A 19,276-nucleotide genomic window follows, 5' to 3' on the forward strand; every position below is an offset into this window, starting at 1 on the left:
CTACGCCTCAGTGTCACCTAAAAAATAAAATCAATGTGTACCCCAAAGGGCTCTTGGAACCCAGGTGGCGCCCTGCAGGCTCAGCCAGAGCAGTCTGGAGAGCACACCTGGGAGGAGGGGTTAAAGGTTTTTGTCCCTCTCCAGCTTCCGTCCCGCAGTTCTCCTGCCCCAGCGTTCCTATTGGCCGCGGCCCGGGAGAGGGGCGGGCATAAGCGGTGAGTGGGCGTGGCCGCGCTGCGTCAGCGCAAGATGGCGGCCTCGGCGGCGCTGTTCTCGCGCCTGTGGAGCGGTGTGCGGCTCGGCGCGCGGGGTCTGTGCGCGAGGCTGGCGCCGCCGCCTCCCCGGACCCCGGAGCAGGTGAGCCGGGCGGAGGTGGTGGGAGGCTCCCCAAAATCGGGGTCCCTCTCTGGAGTGTCGGAAGGGGAGCCCCGCCTGCCTGGTGTCTCCGGGACGCCGCACCTCAGGGAGCTGAATGGAATGCCGCCCGCGTTTTCGGGGTGCTCGCCCGTTCCCCCCGGGCCGGGGCTGGCTGTCCCAGTGCATCCTCTGGGTCCCGCCTCCCACCCACGTGGGCCCCACGGGAGGTCACCGGCTCCCCGTGGCCGTGATTCCCCGGGGTGAGGTTCGAGGGGCATCTGTGGAGTGGGGGACCCCGGGACGTGCAGGTCCCCGCCGGGGCTCAGGCCCATCGCCCTCCTTCGTGTGGGCGTGGGCGAGTCCGACGTGCGGGCTTCCATTTGCCGCCTTGCGGCCATTGCGACCTCCGAGGCCATCACTTCCGTGCCTCGAGCCCGGGACCGTCCTCGCCCTCGCTGCCCTTCCCCTCCGCACGCCGGGGCCTTCCGGGGGGCCGGATGTCAGAGCCCCTCGTCCTGCCCTGGGTGTCCTCCGACCCCCGGCTCCACGCACCCCTTCCTGCCTCGCTCCCGGGTCATCCAGCCCGCCCTCTGCGGAACCCCTGCGGTCCTCAAGCCGGACAGTTTTTAGTTTCGACCCGCTGAGAGGACCAGCCTTTCATCAGCTCCAGTTCTGGGGCTTGAATTCAGGGCCTAGACCGTTGCCCCTTAGCTTGAGCCACACCTCCATTCCTGGCTTTTTGGGGGGTTAGTTGAAGATAAAGAATTTCTCAGACTTTCGTGCCCGGCTTTGAACGGTGATCCTCAAACTTCAACCTCCTGGGTCCTAGGACCACCGGTGGGAGCCACCGGGAGTCAACCCACCTTTCGTTTTCTTGCCTCCTCCTCCCTTGGACTCAGCCCCATACACGTGGCTGCTTTTGCTCATTGGGTCGCACTCTACCAACTGAGCCACGCCTACAAGCCCCACCCCTTTATAGTGGTTTGTGGGGTGTTTTTTTTTTTTTGTTTTGTTTTGTTTTTAGGTCCCTGGGGCTTGAACTCTGGGCCTGGGCCCTATCCCTGAGCTCCTTTTGCTCAAAGCTAGCTCTCTACCACTTGAGCCACACGCAGCTTCCAGTTTTCTGGTGGTTCATTGGAGATAAGAGTCTCAGGGACTTTTCTGCCTGGGCTGGCTTTGAATTTTAATCCTCAGATCTCAGCCTACTGAGGAGCTAGGATTGCAGGCAAGCTGTTGGTACCTGGCCCCCTTTAGTTTTAACCTTCTGAGTGGACCATCCCTTCAGCTGTCCCTCACCAACACGCTTAGGGAGTCTGTGGTGTGTCTGCTTTCTGCTTTGTGATCTTAATTCTACTTGGAGCAGAATAGAGGTCAGCATATCCTGACCTTTCTCTCTTCTCTCTTGGCTGACTTCCTAGGCTCCACCTCGGGTTGCAGAGATCGGCGGCCGAGTGGGCCCCAAGACTCAGGGGCCGCAGCAGCAGCAAGGCTCAGAGGGACCCAGCTATGCCAAAAAAGTTGCACTCTGGCTTGCTGGCTTGCTTGGGGCTGGTGGAACCGTCTGTGTCGTCTATATTTTCGGTGAGGGACCTAACCCTGCCCCTCCTCCCCCCTCCCACTGTGAGTTTCTCAAGTTCTGTGGAACTGTCCCTTTCTTACTGTCTTTCCTGGGCCTTCCCTCAGTAGAGACATCTAGACACCTACTTGGAAACTTGAGAAGTCTTAATGGTTCTTATTGGTTCTTGTAGCAGATGACAAGAAGCCAGTCAAAAGAGGGAAAGATGGGAAAGGATAGATCTGGACCAGTCTCCTAAGTTCTATCTTCCCTCCACATCCAAATGTCTAACCCTCCTCTCATCCTTGACAGACCCAGCCTCAGCCCCATGGCTTCCACATCAGAGCCTCCTTCAGGAGTCTGGGGTTCTGGTTCTCCTCCCTCAGGAGGCTGGGGTTCTAGTTCTCTTCCTTCAGTCCAAGCAGAATGGGCCTTAGTTCCTCTCATTCACCTGCGTCTCCCTTCCTTTCAGGAAACAATCCTGTGGATGAAACTGGTGCCAAGGTGAGGGCAAAGAGACCCCAGAGGCCTTCCTGGGAGTCTGTCCTGTGGGTGTCTGGGTGGCGGCCTTTGATCTGTCCAGGCTCCTTTCTGGTCTGGAGTGAGCCTCTCCCTCCCTCCCAGGCCCTCTGTCTGCCTGGAGATCCTTTTGTGGGTACCATGAGGTCCTGCCTTTGCCCTCCCAAACCTCTCATTTTTCTTTCTACCTCCCAGATTCCTGATGAGTTTGACAATGGTGAGTAAACAAACCCCAGATCCTGGGGTCCCCTGGCCTCTCAACTCTGCCTTTCCCATCTGGTGCCCCCAGTTCTTCCCCCTTCCATAGCCATCCGCTGGATGGCTTGGGGGAGAGACATTACAAAGCCGGAGCCCCTCTCCCTGGCCCCTCAGCCCGTGAGCAGATGGTCTGGGACAGATGGGGGAGGGGATGCTAGTGGGAGGGCTTGGGAGGCCCAGGAACCTAGCCCCAGCCACATGGCCTCCCAAGCCTCAGATCTCAGTGCCCATAGCCCTTAACCACCATCACCCCCTTTATGACAGGCTCCTTCCCCCCCCTCCCCAAATCCGGCTCATTTCCAAAACAATGCTCCCTTCCTCCCTTTCCCTCTGGGTAGCCAGCATTTGGTGGGGAGCTTCTTACACATTGCATAGTTGAAAGTGGTTGCCAATTGTGTCCCAGCTGACCCTTCCCTGGGGGAAAGTGAAGTTGGAGGGTCCAGGAAGCCACCTGCTTGTGCTGGGAACTTGGCAGGCAGGCATGTTAATACGCTAATTGTTTTCCACTGGCAGGTGGGTAACATGCCCTTTGAACTGCACAGATGCACCCTCAGAAATGGCTGAAACAAAATTGATTTGCACTGATTTAAGTTGGGCATGCTTAAGGGTTACAGTGTTGTAATTTTCCTTTTCTTTTTGTAATGGGGCTTGAATTCAGGGCTCAGGCGCTGTCCCTGAGCTCTTGTGCTCAAGGCTAGTTCTCCACTACTTTGAGCCACAGCTCCATTTCTCTGCCTTCTTGGTAGTTTATTGGAGATTAGAGTCTCATGGACTTTCTTGCTCAGGCTGGCTTTGAACTGCAATCCTCAGATCTCAGCCTCCTGAGCCACTTGCAGGCGTGAACCACCCGTGCCTAGCAACTTTCAATGGGGTGTGGGGATGAGTGTCCAGGCGAAAAGTGGGCAGGTGCATAATGACCTGTTCTTCTACCCGGTGTTATTCATTGCCTCTGCCTTTGGACATAGAGATGGGTTGGCTGGAGCTTGGTGTGTGTGAAGATCCATTTTGTGTCTGGCTCATCAAACCCTTGCCATCTCTCTGTGCCTGGCGTCCTTCTAGATCCAATTCTGGTACAACAGTTGAAGCGGACATACAAATATTTCAAAGATTATAGACAGGTGAGCTGGAGCCTGGGCCTAGCCCCTCCCCCCAGCCCCAGCCTGGCATCTCTCATCTGAGCACCCCATCCTGTCCTGTAGATGATCATCGAGCCCACCAGCCCCTGCCTTCTCCCAGACCCTCTGCGAGAGCCGTACTACCAACCACCCTACACACTCGTCCTGGAGCTCACGGGAGTCCTCCTACACCCCGAGTGGTCGGTGTGTCCTGGGGGGCAGCGGGTTGCACAGGCCCTGGCCGCTGGGTCCCCTTAGTACCCATTGTGTCAGATGGTCATGGGGGATGCCAGGAACAGTCCATGTGCTCCTGGACCCCCTAGAACAGAGACACCTGGTTCTGGTGCCCCAGGGCTAGGTGGGGGGGCCTCTTGGAGGCTCAGTTTGTCTCACTGCCCCACCCTCCACAGCTGGCCACTGGCTGGAGGTTTAAGAAGCGCCCGGGTATCGAGACCCTGTTCCAGCAGCTTGCCCCGCTGTATGAAATTGTCATCTTCACATCGGAGACTGGCATGGTGAGGCCGTGGGGGTCAAGGAGCCACTATCCGTGTGGTAGGAGTGGGCAAGATCTGAAGGGCCAGGGTGTGGCCTGACCCTCCCTATCCCCATCCACCCCAGACTGCCTTCCCACTCATCGATAGCGTGGATCCCCATGGCTTCATCTCCTACCGCCTCTTCCGGGACGCCACGCGCTACATGGATGGACACCATGTCAAGGTGCCCTGTGGGATGGACTTGGGGCCTGCGGGGCCTCCACCCATCTTGTCCAGAATCTAGGGGCACAGGGAGAAGCGGGGGCCCCTTAGAAGATGATTGGGTGAGGGCAGGGCCGTGGGGAGGGGGCTGTCTGTCTGTAACTGGTGTTTCCGGGGCTGCATGGAAGTGGAGCAGCGTGGCAGAGGCTGTGTAAGGGTTCGGCCTGCCCAGGCCTGGCCCCACATTGCTTGGTGTGGAGGGGTCGGGGGGCTGGTGTATGTTTCGGTGGGTCTGGGGCCCGCATTGTTGCTGGCTCGGCAGAACCTGCGCTGTCCCTCACGCCCCTGTGTGTCCCCGGGTCCCTCTCACATGTCGCTGTGCATCTCAGCAAGAATTTTGTCGGATTTTAGTGGAGTTTGGACCTGCCAGTGGTTACCCAGTCCTTGGAGAGGCTGGGGGTCCTCCTGTGAGAGCCCCAGCTTTAGGCATCTGTGTGACCACTATCGGGAATTTTGGTGGTCACTTTTACCAGGTGGAGGGAGAACCTGCCTGCCTTGGTGACAGCGGGTCATTGTGTGTCTGTCTGTCTTTCTGTCTGTCCGTCTCTGCATGTTCCCTGCAGGGAGGGGGGCACAGACAAAGACCGGATTTGTCACCCACTTGCAGGACATTTCATGTCTGAATCGGGACCCGGCCCGGGTGGTGGTCGTGGACTGCAAGAAAGAGGCCTTCCGCCTCCAGCCCTTCAACGGGGTCGCCTTGCGGCCCTGGGATGGCAACTCGGACGACCGTGTCCTGCTGGACCTGTCGGCCTTCCTCAAGAGTAAGGCTTGGGGCTGGGAATATAGTCTAGTGGTTGAATGCTCGCCTCGTGTAGATGAAGCCCTGGGTTCGATTCCTCAGCACCACATATATAGAAAAAGCCAGAAGTGGTGCTGTGGCTCAAATGGTAGAGTGCTAGCCTTGAGCAAAAAGAAGCCAGGGACAGTGCTCAGGCCCTGAGTTCAAGGCCTAGGACTGGCAAAAAAAAAAAGAGTAAGGTCCACCCTGGCCCTCAATACAGCGGCCTCTCCTCGTGAAGGCATAGGAGGGTCATAAGCATTCTGGAGTCTCCCAGGGCTTTCTGGAATGTCTGGGCACTGCTCAGAAGTGTTTAGGAGGGGGCTGGGGATATAGCCTAGTGGCAAGAGTGCCTGCCTCGGATACACGAGGCCCTAGGTTCGATTCCCCAGCACCACATATACAGAAAACGGCCAGAAGCGGCGCTGTGGCTCAAGTGGCAGAGTGCTAGCCTTGAGCAGGAAGAAGCCAGGGACAGTGCTCAGGCCCTGAGTCCAAGGCCCAGGACTGGCCAAAAAAAAAAAAAAAAAAAAAAAAAAAAGAAGTGTTTAGGAGCCACCCCAGAACTATTGGGGAGCAAGGACTTTCAAGCATTGAGAAGCACCCAGGGAGGGCTGCCCTTGGCCTGTGGTCATGTTGCCCTGGGATCTCAGGCTCGCTCACCATCCCCTTGTGCCCGCAGCAATTGCCCTGAACCAGGTGGAGGACGTGCGGACTGTGCTGGAGCACTATGCCCTGGAAGACGACCCCCTGGAGGCCTTCAAGCAGCGGCAGAGCCGCCTCGAGCAGGTCAGCCCAGAGCCTGGCAGCAGCTCCCCACAAGAGGCAGGAATCGGACAGCATGGGAGGAAGCCCGAACAGGGGCCCTCCTTGGCCATCATGAGTAGTTGGGAGGCTGTGCTGGTCTGCAGGTTGAGAGCAAAGGACAGCAGAGCCCCGGCTCCCAGGCTCCTCTGCCAGGAATCTCAGGGTCCTGGAAGGACCCTGGCAGTGTGGAAGTAGGGTGTGGAGGGTGGGTATCTTTGTTTTTGCAGTCTTGGGGCTTAGACTCAGTGCCTGGGTGCCGTCCCTGGCACTTTAGCTCAAGGCTAGCACTCTGTCACTTTGAGCCACAGCTCCACTTCGGGTTTTCTGGTGGTTCATTGGAGATAAGAGTCTCACAGACTTAACTGCCAAGGCTGGCTCTGAACTGAAATCCTCAGATCTCAGCCTCCTGAGTAGCTAGGATGACAGGCGTAAGCCACCAGTGCCTGGAGGAGTTAGCACTTGCCAATGACCAGATTGAGGTCTGGGTCCTCCTGTACGAAGCTGCTGCCCTGTTGTTTGAGGAGGGGTGAAGTGCAAAGCTTCTCCCCGCCCCCGGGGCTGACCCTCCTCCTCTTCCTCTTCTTCCCCAACCCCAGGAGGAACAGCAGCGACTGGCTGAGCTCTCCAAGTCCACCAAGCAGAACCTCTTCTTTGGCTCGCTCACCAGCCGCTTGTGGCCTCGCTCCAAGCAGCCCTGATTTCTGGACCTCCTCAGACTCACAGCCTGGTCCCCAGGCCCCAGTGTGCCCAGACCAGCCACATGTCCAATAAAGTGCATCCCAGGTGCCACACCCCTGTGTCCACAGTGTCCAGATGGGGCGCCGGCCGGGTCAGCATCTCCAAGGCACAGAACGTGGTGCTTTGGTGGAACAGGGCTGGTTTTGAACCCTGGCTGGGGAATCTGGGCCTCTCAGCTGTGTCTTCCCTGATGCTGTGTGATTTGCAAGAAGTGCATCCCCCTCTTTGGCTGGGCTTCCTTGTACATGAACAGCAGAGGATCAGGCTGTAAGATGGGTAGTTGCCATGGAAATAAAGAGATGCCTGCGCTCAGGGCTCCTGGGAGCTCCAGCTATTTTTCTTCCGTCTTCTGGAAATCTGGTATCACAGTTGTCTAGAAATCTCCCTGCCTCTGCCTCCTAAATAGCTGGGACTTCACGTGTGCATCACTGCACGCAACTAGAAACTGCAACTCTGTGTTTTGATTTTATTTTTTTTGTCAGTTGTGGGGCTTGAACTCTGGGCCTGGGCCCTGTCCCTGTCTTCAGCTCAAGGCTGAGCCACAGTGCCACTTCCAGTTTTCTGGTGGTTCATTGGAGATAAGAGTCTCAGACTTTTATGCCTAGGCTTGCTTTGAACCAGGATCCTCAGATCTCAGCCTCCTAGTAGCTAGGATGGCAGGCATGAGACTGGTCAGTTTTGGTGACTCCAGTGTCCTCGGGATTGAGAAAATTCTAGCCTTTCTCTTGTTTAGACGATTTCTGTGCCCACATGACACATGTGCATGCATATGCCACCTGCCCTGCCCCTAAACCAGATCTCAGTACTGAAACGTTCCCTTCCCCGACGCAGCCCGCTTTTCCCTGGCACAGGGGGATTATGGCAGAGCTCAGGACATCTGCTCCTAGCCGGCAAATGCCGGTGGTCGCGGAATACTAAAGGGGCTCCTTGGGGGCGGGGCGCGGTGGGGGCTGGAGTTTCCTGCACATTTGCTCCTCTCACCTTCCGGAGGCCAAACGGCCGCCCCAGCTGCGGCCCCGGGGCGGGGCACGGCGTCGGCGCAGATGGCGGCATTTACATACAGCTGGGGCCCCGCTCCCGGGACCGGCAGCGCCTCCCCACCCGGCGTCCGGGGTTGTGGCGGGGCTCGCCCAGGGTCCACAAGGAATCCTAGACCTTCGTACTCACCGGTGAACCTGCTGATCTCAGTCCCCAAACCCCTTCCCAGCCGGTACGCAATCCCACCCCGCCGCAGCCCGGTCCTAAACAGGCAGGCAGCCCGGGGGAGGCACCTTGCCAAGAACACCAAGTCGCAGGTGCCTGGGATTGTGCACGGGGTGGAGGGAGGGGTGCAAGGTCTCCGCCGAAGCACACACACCCGTGCACGGGAGAACGCGCACCACACGCCGTGTCAGGGGTGGCGGGATCCGGACAGTCGCCAGCCCGGCCCGCGCCGGCTCTGGGAAGCTCGCGCGCTCCCGGCCCGGCGCACGCACTGGCGCGCCGCATCCAACCACGTGCAAAACTCACACCCTCGCCCCTCCCAGCCCCACGCCCGTTCACACGCAGGATCCGCTCACGCCGGCACCCACGGGCTGAATCTGCTCCAAGTCGCCCAAAGTCCCTACCCCGCCCTCCTCCGCTCCCTCCTCCCCTTCTCTCCCTTTGGCCCCCCGGAGCATGGAGGGGCGTGGCCGTCCCCTCTGATATAAGGCTCCCAAGGCAGCTGCTGCGATTTCCCAGACCCCACTCCATAAAAGATAAAAAAAGAACGGGCCATGGTCCCCCGGTGGATGTCTGCGCTCCCGTCCCGGATGGTGATCCTGGCGCTCTTTTGCCTCCCCCAGGTCAGAGCCGGGCTGGAGATGGGATGGGGAAGGATGGACATGTGGGGGTGTCTGTGTGTGTATGGGGTGATCTGGAGGTGTTAGGGGTGGCGAGTCGGGAGATGCCGCGATGCCCCAGGTCCTCTCACTCCGTGTTTCCCTCTCCCAGGCACAGCCGGCTGGTGTCTTCGAGCTGCAGATTCACTTTTTCGGACCGGGACCAGGTCCAGGGGTCCCGCAGTCCCCCTGCAGCGCCCTTGGTCCCTGCCGCCTCTTTTTCAGGGTGTGTGTGAAGCCAGGGGTGTCGGAGGAGGCCGCCGAGGCGCCGTGTGCCCTGGGCGCGGCGCTCAGTGCGCGTGGCCCGGTCTCCCCGGAGCAGCCCGGAGCGCCCGCGGCCCATCTGCCGCTGCCCGACGGGGTCCTGCGGGTGCCCTTCCGGGGCGCCTGGCCGGTGAGCCTGACCCTAGACACTCCTTTCCTCCCCCACCCCAACTCGATTCCCTCCTGTCCCCCAATATCCAAAAGCTAACCGGGCCCCGTGGGAGATGAGTTCCCAGACTCTACTTAATGGAGCCTACGATATCCTGGCCACAACTCCTTTGGGGATTTCAAATCTTCCGACCCCAGATCTGCATGTTGGAGGTCCCCAAGTGTCTAGAGCCCATAATCCCTCTGAGGGAGTGATTAAAAATTGGAATCCAGGTCTGGGATCGATTCCCCAACACCACATATATAGAAAACGGCCAGAAGTGGAGCTGTGGCTCAAATGGCAGAGTGCTAGCCTTGAGCAAAAAGAAGCCAGGGACAGAGCTTGGCCCTGAGTCCCAAGCCACAGGACTGACAAAAAAAAAGAGAGTATCCTCTTAGCTGGGCACTGGTGGCTCATGCCTAAAATCCTAGCTACTCAGGAGGCTGAGATCTAAGGATCTTGGTTCAAAGCCAGCTGGGGCAGTAAAGTCTGTGAGACTTTTACCTCCAATTAACCACCAGAAAACTGGAAGTGGTACTGTGGCTCAAAGTAGTACAGCACTAGCCTTGAGCTCAGCAACTGTGCCCAGGCCCAGGGTTCAAGCTCCATGACTGACAGAAAACCTAAATAAGTAAAATAAATAAACACTATCCTCTTAAAAAAAAATGGAACCCTCATCTTTCTCCCCAAATCTGCGACTTGGGATCCACATACTGGTTCAGAGATCCCTAATCTCTCATCTTTTCCATCCTCAACTGAATTCTCCCAACTGGGGTCATTATTCCTTACTTTTTCTTTTCTTTTTATTTCTTCTTTTCTTTTCCTTTTTGTGGTACTGCTGTTTGAACCCAGGCTCTCCTGTGTGCTAGGCACGGGCTTTATCCCTGAAGTCTCCACGACCCAGTCTCTGTAGCTATGTCCCAGCCCCTCAGGCAGGCTCCTAGGATGGTTCCCTCCTTCACCATCCCTAAAGTACAAAATTGAACAGAACAAAATTTGAACTCTACACCCCCTCTTGTCCTTTGATGTCCCCTTTTGTCATCTTGTCCTTTGAATAACTTTCACCCTTTCCAGTCTTAGATTTCTCAATGGTAAAATGGAACTGTTCTTGCTTCTCCTGATCAGGGAAGGGACTAAATTAAGTATTTGGAATAAAGTGCTTATCATATAAGTTTTCAACAAAGAAAGCCAAGGATGGCTGGATGTGGTGATGCGCACACACCTGTCATCCCAGCTGCTTGAGAGGAGGGAGCTGGGGAAATCACTCAGGCCTGGTCAGGCTGTAGCACAAAACACTATCTGAAAATAGAGAAATAAAACACAAAGGACTGCTAGGTGCTGGTGCCTCACATCTGTCATTCTAGCTACTCAGGAGTCTTAGAGCTGAGGATCATGGTTCAAAGCCAACCCCGGGCAGGGGGTGGGGGGAGGGGGGCAGAAAAGTCCCCAAGAAACTCTTATCTCCATTGAACCAATCAAAAACCGGAAGTGGTGCTGTGGCTCAAGTGGTAGAGCGCTAGCCTTGAGCACAAAGAGGTTCAGGGACAGTGTCCAGGCCCTGAGTTCAAGCCCCAGAACCAACAAACAAAAACTCCACAAAGGACTGAAGGCATGGCTCTGTGGTAGATTGTCAAGGAGCACACCCTGAGTTTAAACCCCAGTACTGCAAAGAAAATATTAAATAATAAAGCAGAGCAAAGAAGAGAAAGCCAAGGCTGACTCCCCTTTCCTGGTCCTGGCCCTTTTGATACTTTTGCTCCCCTCCCTGGGAACTGGCTCCCTCCCCCTGCATGCTGCGCTTGACCCTCCCTCTGTGCCTGTCCTGATTGCTGTCTTCCCTTCTTCCTCCTTCTCCAACCAGGGCACCTTCTCCCTCGTCATTGAAACCTGGAGAGAGCAGCTGGGAGAGCAGGTTGGAGGTAAGTGTCTTGTGGGGGTTCGCAAGGCCCAATGGGGGATTGAGGATGGTGACTTGAGGCTGTGTGTAGGGTGGGACATCATCACAGCCCCTGAGTGTGTGTGGATGTGGTCCCTGGTCCCGGTAAGGCTGAGTGACTTGAACTCAAAAATCATACTGGAAAAAACAATCCAGTATTTTGGGATGAAACCCAGAGTCTCTTGCAGTCTTAATTCTCTCTCTCTCTCTCTCTCTCTCTCTCCCTCTCTCCCTCTCTCCCTCCTCTTCTTCCTCCTCCTCCTCCTCCTCCTCCTTCTTCCTCTCTCTCTCTCTCCCTCCCTCCCTCCCTCCTCCTCCTCTTTCTTCCTCTCTCTCTCTTCTCTTCTCTTCTCTCTTTCATTTTGTCAGTCTGGGGCTTGAACTCTGGGCCTAGGCACTGTCCCTGAGCTTCTTTTGCTCAATGCTATCACTCTATTATCTGAGCCAGAGCATCACTTCTAGTTCATTGGAGATAAGTCTCATGGGGACCTTTTCTGCTCTGGCTGGCTTTGAACTGCGAACCTCAGATTTCAGTCTCCTGAGTAGCTAGGATTATAGATGTGAGCCACCGGCAAATGGCTTCATTTTTTTTTTTCTTGTGTCATTTCTGGGGCTTGAACTCAGAGCCTGGGCACTGTCTCCTAGTTTTTTTTTTTTTATTCAAAGTTGGTGTTCTACTACTTGAACCACAGCTCCACTCCTAGCTTTTTGGTGGTTCACTGCCAGGTGAGAGTCTTCACAGACTGTCCTGGCCCGGCTGGCTTTGAACCGTGATCCTCAGATCTGTCTCCTGAGTAGCTATGGTGTCAGGCCTGTGTTAGAAATCTTATCACTATTATTAGGAGATTCTGGGGCCAAAAAAAGTTTTTTGGGTTTTTTTTTTTTTTTTTTGCGAGTATTACAGTTTCCATGGAGACGGCCTATGCGACTATAGGAATGTCCCTGGCTAAGGGAGGTAAACTGAGGCTCTTACCCTTTGAGATGGGGAAACCCTCTCTCCGGACACCGCCTGGGCTCAGTAAAGGGGGTCCGAGCCTACGCGGGGAAGGGCCGGGGTGACAGCGATGGGGTATCCTGGCATTCTCCCCGCAGGGCCCGCCTGGAGCCTGCTAACGCGCGTGGCGGGGCGCCGGCGTCTGGCCGCGGGGGCCCCGTGGGCCCGCGATGTGCAACGCGCAGGCGCCTGGGAGCTGCGCTTTTCCTACCGCGCGCGCTGCGAGCCGCCGGCCGCCGGCGCCGCGTGCGCGCGCCTGTGCCGCTCGCGCAGCGCCTCCTCGCGGTGCGGCCCGGGACTGCGGCCCTGCGCACCCTTCGAAGACCACTGCCAGGACCCGCGTGAGTCATCGCCGCCCCACGCCTCCCGTTCCCCTCCTGCGGCCGGGTTATCCCACTTCAGGGAACTGGGGAGCCCCAGGGCCCTTCCCTAGCTCCAGTCATGATCCTCAGTCCCCCTCCCACCATCCAGCCAGACACCTCCAGGGAAACTGAGGACCCTAGACTTCTCCCTTCTTCAGGCACCCTGGTGGTCCCAGGTAGGAAGCCCGCACTTGTTTCCTGTGGTACCCCCACTGGCCCCACACTTCATCCCCACACCCCAAAGTGCTTTTCATTCTTCTCATTTAGGAACTCCTCAGTCCTCCGTCTTCCAACACCTCCACACACACCCCACCCCCCACATCAAGCATCCTCCCTCCTTACTGCAGAATAGAACTCTTGTGTTTATTTATTTAGGTCGGTCGTGGGGCTCGAACCCTCGGCCTGGCGCTGTACCTCAACTCTTCAGCTCAAGGCTAGCGCTCTACCACTGGAGCCACAGCACCACTTCAGCTCTCCTGGTGGTTCATTGGAGAAAAGAGTCTCACAGACTTCCCTGCCTGGGCTGGCTTTGAACCGTGATCCTCAGATCTCAGCCTTCTGAGAGTTAGGATTGCAGGTGTGAGCCACCAGTGCCTGGCTCTATTTTTTGATTGGTTAATTGGCAGCACTGGGGTTTGAACTCAGGGCCTTATGCTTGCAGGGCAGATGCTTTTTGTCATGGTGCTTACCCCTTAATCAATCCCCTGCTTTTTTTCTTTTCTTTTCTTTTTTTTTTTGCCAGTCCTGGGGCTTGAATTCAGGGCCTGGGCACTGTCCCTGGTTTCCTTTTGCTCAAGGCTAGCACTCTACCTCTTGAGTCACAGCACTTTTTCTATATATGTGGTGCTGAGGAATTGAATCCTGGGCTTCATGCATGCTAGGCAAGCACTCTACCATGAGGCAATTTTCCCAGCCCCTGTTTGTTTTTGGTAACACTGGGATTTGAACTCAGAGCCTCATGCTTGCTAGGCAGAGAATCTACCTCTTGAGCCATACACATAGAACCCCTTTTGGCATTTACAAGTTATTTTTCAGATTGGGTCTTATGTTTTCACTGAGGACTGGCTTCAAACTGTGATCCTACTATCTGTGTCCCTTGCAGCACAGCTGGGGCTCACAGATGCCAATGCTTGGATTTTTGGTTGGGATGAGGGTCTCCCTTACTTTTTGCCCAGGCTGACCTAATACTTCCATCCTCTCAATCTCTGCCTCCTAACTTCTGTGATGACTGGCATGGGCCATAGCACTGGGCTCCTTCATTGCTTTGTTTTGTTCTCCTGTTCCCAGGGCAGGCTTGAATTCAGGACCTGGGCACTGCCCCTGAGCTTTGCATCAAGGTCCTACCTCTGGCTTTTTGGGTTAACTGGAGATAAGACTCTCACAGACTTTCCTGTCCCAGGCTGGTTTTGTATTGCAGTCTTCAGATTTTAGCCTCCTGAGTTGCTAGGGTGACAAATGTGAGCCACCAATGTCTGGCATCTTTCATTACTTTATTATTATTTAATTATTGTCAGTCATGGAGCTTGAACTCAAGTCCTGGGCTGTCTCAGCTCTTTTGCTCAAGGCTGGTGCTCTACCACTTGACCCACAACTCTACTTCCGGTTTGCTGGTGGTTAACTGGAGATAAGAGTCTTACAGACTTTCCTGTGCAGGCTGGCTTTGAACTGAAATCCTCAGATCTCAGCCTCCTTAGTAGGTAGGATAATAGATGTGAGCCACCAGCACCCAGCTGTTGATGATGACGATGATGATGATTTTTAAAGTTGGAGAACTTTAACCTTCACATTGGGGGGTCCTGGGTCCCTCACCACATACCAGAGGACCACCAGGACTCCTGGGCTTTCTGCTAATGTAGATTTTTCCTGGGGTTGGAGGCATGGCTCAGTAAAGCACTGAGCCAATGAATGTAAGCATCAGGTACTGAGTTCAAGTCCTGGTTTTTAACAAAGAAAGCAAGCAAGAAAGAAAAGAGAATAGATTTTTTCCCCCCAAGCCCACTAGCATCCAATAGCCTCCTACCTTTCCTGAAAGTCCTGGGGTCCTTCCCATGTCCCAGACACACTTCATTCTTTCCGGGCTCAGACTTGGGCATCGCCACCCCATCCCTGTCCTCTTTGTCCCCACAGCACCATGTCGAGCTGGCTGCAGCCCGGAACACGGCTTTTGTGAGCAGCCAGATGAGTGCCAGTGCCAGGCGGGCTGGACTGGGGCCCTCTGTACCATCCCTGCCTCCACCAGCACCTGCCTCAGCCCCCGAGGCCCACCCTCTGCCATCTCTGAATGTCTGGGGCCGGGGCCAGGGCCCTGTGATGGAAATCCGTGTGCCAACGGGGGCAGCTGTAGTGTCAGTATTTGCATCCTACCTCATTCTAACCAGAAGTGCACTGTGGGAGCTCCTTGTGTGCCCCTCTCTAGGCTCTATGAGACACCAGTTTAGGAGGTGGGCTGAGCATAGCAATCACAGAGGGCTTCTTGGAGGTGTTCACGCTCTGTGTGGAACCTCAGAGAGGAGGGTTGGGGTGCAAGTGGGAGAGTTTGCAAGAAGTCTGCATGGAGGTGGCCTCAGAGCTGGGCCTGGAGTGTTGGACTGGTCTGGGGTGGGTGGGGGTGGGTGGGCTGGGGGAGGGCAGAGCAGGCAGGGCAATGTGGAATGGGCCTGGGAGGTGTCTTCCAGAGCTGCTTCCCTGTGGGGTCTCGTGTACAGCATGACGTGGGTCCAGGGTCTGTCACCTAGCGCCACAGGACTCCGGGTTGGGACCGAGAGCAGCTGGAAGCAGTGGAGACAGAGGAGGGGATGGGACTTTGGGCCAAAGAGTCTTGTGTTCAAAGCCACCTTGCCTCTGCCCAGGAGACGCCAGGCTCCTTCGAATGTGCCTGCCCCCAGGGTTTCTACGGGCCTCGCTGTGAGGTGAGCGGGGTGACTTGCGCAGATGGGCCCTGCTTCAACGGGGGCTTGTGCGTCGGGGGCGCAGACCCCGACTCTGCCTACGTGTGCCACTGCCCGCCGGGTTTCCAGGGTTCCAACTGTGAGAAGAGAGTGGATCGGTGCAGCCTGCAGCCCTGCCAGAATGGTAAGCGGTCGGCGAGCTGGAGCCAGGGCTGGGGTATAGGAGTGCAGGGCTATGCCTGGCCTAGGCCGTGCAAGATGGGAATCCTGACTTTCCATTGATCATCTGCCCTGAGGTCTGGAGACAGAGCCACCAGTCCCGTGCCTAGTCTGTGGAATGACACAGTGATCTCTTTTGTATTGACTGAGAATTTAGTGGGAGCTCGGCCTTAATGGAGGCACTGCGGATGCCGCAGGGAACGGAACAGGAAATCCCTACTCAGTGATAGGGACAGATGTGGGTAGGGATATCTGTCTCGTGTGCTTTGAGTCAGTGGTGGCTGGCAGATTCGAGGAGCCGATCTATGGGACCTTCATGGGGGCAACGAGGGCAGAGAGAGTGAAATGGAGCTGTAGAAAGCTTCTGAGCAGGGGAGACTCATCCGATCTAGGTGATAACAGATTAAATGAGAGCATAAGTGGAAGGCCTCCGCCTGTCCCCACTTCATGTCCTGAAAATGGAATTCCCTTCAGAGCCTCTCACTTGGCTAGGCAAGCCCTCTACCACCCAAGCCACGCCCCGGGTACACAAACCATGCCCAGCCCCGGGTCAAGCCTGGGCTGCTTAGACCACGCCCACCCCAAGCCACGCCCTCTCCCAAACCACGCCCATCCACTACGTGGATAGCGAGTTCTCCACAGCGCAGGGCTCACCGGAGCTAAGGGATCGTGGGAACCCCACCGGCCATTAGGCCGTCTGTTAGCCCTGTCTTCTGGGGTATCCCAGCGGTCTCATGCCACCTCCAGGAGCTCATCTCAAGCGCGGGGATTGGTTTGGGGTGTGGGGACTGCTCCCACAATGCTCCGGGGCTGGGGGCTGGGGGAGGAAAGCACGTGTGATCAGGGTGTGGAAAGGTGAGCCCGGTGCGAGACGGGGATGGGAGGGAAGGCCAAACCGAACGAGGCGAAGGTCAGGGTTCACGCTCCCGCCAGGCCCCTGACGCCCCACCCCGCTTCTCTACAGGCGGCCTCTGTCTGGACCTGGGCCACGCCCTGCGCTGCCGCTGCCGCGCGGGCTTCGCGGGCCCGCGCTGCGAGCGCGACCTGGCCGACTGCACGAGCCGCGCCTGCGCCAACGGCGGCACGTGCGTGGAGGGCGGGGGCGGCGCTCGCCGCTGCTCGTGCGCGCTGGGCTTCGGCGGCCGCGACTGCCGGGAGCGCGCAGACCCCTGCGCCGCGCGCCCCTGCGCCCACGGCGGCCGCTGCTACGCGCACTTCTCTGGCCTAGTCTGCGCCTGCGCTCCGGGCTACATGGGCGCGCGCTGCGAGTTCCCGGTGCGCCCCGACGGTGCGGACGACGGCGCAGGCGCAGTGCCCGCGGCCCCGCCGGGCCCGAGGCGGGCAGACACGCAGCGCTTCCTCCTGCCGCCGGCTCTGGGGCTGCTGGTGGCCGCGGGGCTGGCCGGTGCTGCGCTCTTCGCGGTCCACGTGCGTCGTCGAGGCCCTGGCCGGGATGCCGCGTCCCGATTGCTGGCGGGGACCCCGGAACCGGCGGGCCACACGCTCCCGGATGCGCTCAACAACCAGAGGACGCAGGAGGGGCCCGGGGATGGTCCGAGGTGAGAGGCACCGACCGACTGTGCCTCGAGCCTGGCTGCGGCGGCTGTGCGCACCGACTTCTATAAAAGCCACTGATCAGATTCTTTTTTTTTTTTCTTCTTTCATTCTTTCGTGCCGGCCCTGGGGCTTGAACTCAGTGCCTTGCACTCTCATTTGTCTTTTGTGCTCAGAGCTGGTGCTCTACCACTTGAGCCACACCTCCACTCCTAGCTCTTTGGTGATTCCTTGGAGATAGTTTCATGGCCATTTCTGCCCAAGCTGGATTCGAATCACGATCCTCACATTTCAGCCTCCTGAGTAGTTAGGATGACAGGCCCGAGCCACCTGTGCCTGGCTTTTTAAAGTTTTCCTCTCTGGGTACTGGGAATTGAGCTCTGATCCATCATTTGTGCCCACACCCTTAGTTCTAGCCCTCCGCTGGTTGTGTCATTCTAGAATCACCCTGCCTGCCTGTGAGCTCTGTTTCTTGGGTGAGAGGAACAAGAAGGGAGAATATCGAGGGTCTGGATCTTCTTGCTTTCTTCCCACAGTTCGTCTGTAGATTGGAATCGCCCCGAAGATGGAGACTCTCAGTCGATTTACATCATGTCCACTCCCTGTGTCTATGCTCGGGAGGTAGCGGCACCCCTCACCCCGACCCTGCACACTTTGGGGGCTCTAGGCCGACGGCCTCTTGATTTTTCTTCAGGCTTCCTTGACTTTTACATACAAAACCCAGAAGATAAACTCTCTGCAATCAGAACTTGCTAATTTTAATTCTGTTCTGCATTGCACTGACTGCCATTTTGTCTTCGGGAGATCCAGAGATTCAAGAAGCTACCCCGGGGACTCTTCCCTCAGCCAAGAGCTTCTCCTGGGGCGAGGAGGGGAAACTGAGGGATGGCATCTCCTAATGTTTCTTTTGCTTTTGCATTTCCAGGCCTGATCTGTCTCTTCAAGGGCTTTGGCAGACAGAGCTGGATGTTTTCGTTCCTTGCTTGGTGGGGCCCAATCTCTCCCCCAGACACTTTGCAGGGCTCACTGGAAGGGGTGGAAATTGTACATATGGATATTTATACCTTATTTTTCTCTCTCCATCACTCCAGAAACATTCTATAAAGGCTGTTATTTTAATCAAATACAACAGGCTGAGTGTTTTGAATCGAGCGTTGAGATTCCCAACCAATCTTTTTCTCCCACCACCCTGGGCTGTCAGTCTTTGGTAGTGGGCATGTCTCCGTGGACCACACCCTCACCCCCTGGAAAGGACCCAAGGGTCCTCTTGATCACTGCTTTTTTTTGCCAGTTCTGGGGCTTGGACTCAGAGGCTGAGCACTGTCCCTGGCTTCTTTTTGCTATTGAGCCACAGCAGCCACTCCCATTTTTTTTTCTGTTTCTATGGTGCTGAGGAATCGAACCCAGGGCTTCAAGCATGCTAGGCAAGCACTCTATTCCCTAGCCCCTTGATCACTGCTCTTTGTCTTCTAATTTACCCAGCCAAGGCACTTCTGCACAGTAGGGCCACACCTGATCGCCACCGGCTGGCTGGGATTGGCGTTGGGACTGGTCCTAGGCCCGCCTCCAACTTTTGATCCACCAGCGCCTGGAAAACTGGCGTTTCATATAACAAATTCTCGTGGTTTAAAAAGCTTAGATTTCTGAGTGCCAAGGGCAAGGTGACTCTGGGCCTCTTGAGCCCCCAAGGCAAAACAGAACAACAAAAGCCCACAGAACAACAAAAGCCCACAGAACTCAACACACCACTACCATCAACCCACACCCCTGCCTTCTCCGGAGCTTCTAGCGCTGGCTCACGGCTGGCCTCTGTCAGGAACACCCACCTCTCCCAGTCCTTTTTTCTGGCACCACCTGGGCTGTCTGTTTTTGGTCATGGAAGTGTCTCCCTCTTTGGGAAGGCCCTCCCTCCCGGCCCCCTTCTCCCCAGCCTGGAAAGGATCAGGGTCTTCTATAGGACCATGGGTCTCCTCTTCCAGTTCACCCGGCCAAGGCACCAGCTGAACCCCGTGAATGTCCACAGCAGCCAGAGGGAGCCCTGCACTCAGAGTCCCTTACCTTAGCGATGGGTGGGTGGGGCCCCCGTGGAACCCCGTGTAACAGTGCCCCCCACCCCGGTTCCCCCCGTTGTCGCCCCGGTGTAGAACCCTGGGGTAGGAGATGC

The 19,276-nt window shown here is 56.7% G+C and overlaps 2 protein-coding genes across 2 annotated transcripts; both read left to right on the forward strand.

Moving 5' to 3' along the window:
• Positions 1–225: 225 nt before the first annotated feature.
• Positions 226–6,938, forward strand: Timm50 (translocase of inner mitochondrial membrane 50). Its single transcript, XM_048329675.1, has 11 exons — positions 226–357; positions 1,776–1,938; positions 2,385–2,416; positions 2,627–2,648; positions 3,749–3,807; positions 3,889–4,008; positions 4,215–4,319; positions 4,423–4,521; positions 5,167–5,323; positions 6,023–6,129; positions 6,744–6,938. Exons 1-11 carry the CDS (start codon positions 250–252, stop codon positions 6,843–6,845), a joined length of 1,074 nt encoding a protein of 357 aa, XP_048185632.1. The 5' UTR covers positions 226–249; the 3' UTR covers positions 6,846–6,938.
• A 1,704-nt stretch (positions 6,939–8,642) lies between these two features.
• On the forward strand, positions 8,643–19,175 carry Dll3 (delta like canonical Notch ligand 3). Its single transcript, XM_048329973.1, has 9 exons — positions 8,643–8,711; positions 8,860–9,141; positions 11,021–11,078; positions 12,188–12,430; positions 14,579–14,796; positions 15,301–15,523; positions 16,523–17,117; positions 17,649–17,786; positions 19,043–19,175. The coding sequence occupies exons 1-9, from the start codon at positions 8,643–8,645 to the stop codon at positions 19,173–19,175; spliced, it is 1,959 nt and encodes a 652-aa protein (XP_048185930.1).
• Positions 19,176–19,276: the final 101 nt, after the last annotated feature.

Source organism: Perognathus longimembris, chromosome 20 (genome assembly GCF_023159225.1).
Source record: "Perognathus longimembris pacificus isolate PPM17 chromosome 20, ASM2315922v1, whole genome shotgun sequence".
Lineage (NCBI taxonomy): Eukaryota > Metazoa > Chordata > Mammalia > Rodentia > Heteromyidae > Perognathus > Perognathus longimembris.

Coding starts and splice junctions, on each gene's coding strand:
- Dll3 (XM_048329973.1), top strand. CDS start 8,643: ATGGTCCCCCGGTGGATGTCTGCGCTCCCGTCCCGGATGGTGATCCTG. Junction 11,079..12,187: donor GCTGGGAGAGCAGGTTGGAG/GTAAGTGTCTTG, acceptor TTCTCCCCGCAG/GGCCCGCCTGGAGCCTGCTA. Junction 14,797..15,300: donor CCAACGGGGGCAGCTGTAGT/GTCAGTATTTGC, acceptor GCCTCTGCCCAG/GAGACGCCAGGCTCCTTCGA.
- Timm50 (XM_048329675.1), top strand. CDS start 250: ATGGCGGCCTCGGCGGCGCTGTTCTCGCGCCTGTGGAGCGGTGTGCGG. Junction 2,417..2,626: donor TGGATGAAACTGGTGCCAAG/GTGAGGGCAAAG, acceptor TCTACCTCCCAG/ATTCCTGATGAGTTTGACAA. Junction 5,324..6,022: donor CCTGTCGGCCTTCCTCAAGA/GTAAGGCTTGGG, acceptor TTGTGCCCGCAG/CAATTGCCCTGAACCAGGTG.